A 2,500-nucleotide genomic window follows, 5' to 3' on the forward strand; every position below is an offset into this window, starting at 1 on the left:
AACTTTTATGGGCCCCCTTCACTGCTTTGTGCTTTGCCTCGTTGGCGATTTTGGCAAAATTGTCATTTTCGCCATATTTGCCAAATTCGCCAACATTTTCTCTTTTTTGCCATTTTTGTTGCTGTGTGCATTTCTGGACATATCTCATCAAGATGACGTGTGATTACTTTAAAGTTAACGGTTTTTTTTGGGCCTTGTATTTTATCCTGGGACGAACGCAATTTTAGATAGCCTTTGATAGCTGATACGTCCACAACATCTCTTGCCATGTGAATAGCGCATGGCATCTAACATTGCCTCGTAATGTATTGAACGGCCATTAAGTAACATGAAACCTGGCTAAAGATGGCAGGGACTCAACAAGATTTTGTGTAGCGATAGCTCATGTCCTAGGCCTCCTTACTATCACACACGTCTAATCAGTTTGAGGCGAAAGATAGAGGTCATCCTCACACTTACACAAATTTCTTTCATTCTTCTTGATTGTTTTTTTTACGTGGTCAAAACCATTCCAGGCTGCCACCATCTTTTGTCTAAGGTCGTCAAAAACTATAGTGATAATAAATATTCCCAACATAGCTTTTATTGTATTGTTTTGACTCGAATTTGAAAAAGACCATATGCGACCACTCGAAAGTGGGAAGCACTCGTCTTTTGTCTGAAAAAGCAATCAATGGACCAGACTGCGCTAAATCCAAAGAGATTAGTGTAAAGTTGTCACCAAGTGACAACTTCATTTGAGATGGAATAGTTAAAAAAAATAGATATCTTCCATCAATGTTTGACAAAGTCATTTGCTTCCTTGGAGATCTAGATTGGTTGTTTATTCGTCTCTTAGAGTTTTGTCATCTAAATGACAAATGTCTGTCAGTACAAGCGGCCCAAGTATAATTGTATCCTAATCCTGTATGACAAAAACGTAAATCTATGATTATTCAAACTATAAGCCTGGATGGATGTCACACTCAATACCAGTGCAACTTTGCCTGCCAAACGACCATGAGCAATACAGCAACAACCCTTCCTCCGCGTTCGACATTTTTAGTCGTTTTGGAATCGGGTCTTGCTCTCCTATGGATGTTCTTGGCGTTCGCAGGCAACCTAACCGTCTTTGTAGCGATTTCAAAAAACAAACAACTAAGAACGGTTCCGAACTTTCTCCTGTTGAACTTAGCCATCGCTGATATTTTCAGCACAGTCATCACCTTACCGGCTCTCGTCTCGGTCTTGGTCAAGGGCAGCTGGACCTTCCATCCGTTAGTTTGCCAATTCCAAGCGTTTCAGGCATACACGTCTTATTGTTGCAATCTTCTTACATTAGCCGTGTCTAGCATCTCAAGGTACTATGCTACAGCTCACCCCATCAAATATCGCATCACTTTTCAAGTCCACCGGATATGTTTGATGATCGCTATAATATGGATTGCATCGCTGTTGATAGCTTCAGTGCCAGTTCTAGGATGGGGAAGATATCGTTTCGAACCGCTCTACGCACTCTGCGTTCACGAAACCAATTTCAGCCCTTCCTTCGACGTGTTCCTCTTTTTCCTCTTGATGCTGAACGCCACTGTTATCGTGGCCTGTTACTCGAGGATCTTTAGAGCAGTGAAAAAGCGACATCGTAGCGTCAATTTTTTGCTCGCAACACGCTCTTGTTCGAGACAACTGGAATTGATGAACAGACAAGAAGCAAGACAGACAAACACAATATTCATCGTAATATGCCTATTTGCAGTTTGTTATCTACCGACGATTGTTATCGGTTTTGTTGTATTCACCCCTGTTCAAGTTCCCCGCTTTGCCCGAATGTTTTCGACATTTTCTGTGAGTTTCACTTCTGTCGTTAACCCTATTGTTTACTGGATGCGGACTAAGAGTTTTCGAGATGCGTTAAAAGGGCTTTTCGGGAGAAGGGCTTCTACGGTGCAACAATCCTCTCAACAAGGTGGAGCACAAAGGAACGTTTCAGTCGTGTAAGCAAAACTTTAAAGGGCGACAACCAAAAAGAAGAGTTTTGACAACATTACAACAAGTCATTATTTTCATTCTTTTCATTTCATTTCATTTCATTTTATTTATTTCCTCCAGTTCGTACTAGTTACAACAGCAATAAGACTAACACAAGGAAAGAACGGGGAAGGGACAAACTATAGGTAAACTAATTATATGCCCTTTGAGTTAAGCTACATATTTTTAAAGATAAAAGAGGAAACTAACTACAAGAGAGGAAGACGTTAATCCTGACAAAATAGCACTGGACGACGATATATCTTTAACTTCTCTCCAAACATCGACACATCGCGGTCTCCGCTTCGAGTGCTGTTAATCGTACTACGACAACCGAAGAATAGAATTGATGGAAAGAGTTTCGCTAAAGGTCGTTCATTATTGTATTGCCTTAAAAAGAGTTTGCCTTACCAAAACAACACATTTCTTTCCTTATCACTTGGTGAAAAATACTTTACTCGCACGAGTTATCGTAATTCGATATATTTTCATA

General features: G+C 40.4%; 2 protein-coding genes and 1 pseudogene across 2 annotated transcripts in view; 1 reads left to right on the plus strand and 2 right to left on the minus strand.

Annotated features, from left to right (window-relative positions):
• Positions 1-2,500, minus strand: part of LOC137975897 (ATP-dependent DNA helicase RecQ-like) — a 404,352-nt pseudogene that overhangs the window by 114,288 nt on the left and 287,564 nt on the right.
• On the plus strand, positions 965-1,990 carry LOC137975894 (melatonin receptor type 1A-like). Its single transcript, XM_068823105.1, has one exon. It carries the CDS (start codon positions 1,000-1,002, stop codon positions 1,975-1,977), a length of 978 nt encoding a protein of 325 aa, XP_068679206.1. The 5' UTR covers positions 965-999; the 3' UTR covers positions 1,978-1,990.
• The window catches only part of LOC137975891 (WASH complex subunit 5-like), a 44,714-nt gene continuing 44,237 nt past the window's right edge, over positions 2,024-2,500 (minus strand). Inside the window, exon 32 of the mRNA XM_068823102.1 lies at positions 2,024-2,500. This exon is cut by the window's right edge and continues 677 nt beyond it. The gene's annotated coding sequence lies outside the window, so the exon portion shown is untranslated.

This window comes from Montipora foliosa, chromosome 11 (assembly GCF_036669935.1).
Source record: "Montipora foliosa isolate CH-2021 chromosome 11, ASM3666993v2, whole genome shotgun sequence".
Lineage (NCBI taxonomy): Eukaryota > Metazoa > Cnidaria > Anthozoa > Scleractinia > Acroporidae > Montipora > Montipora foliosa.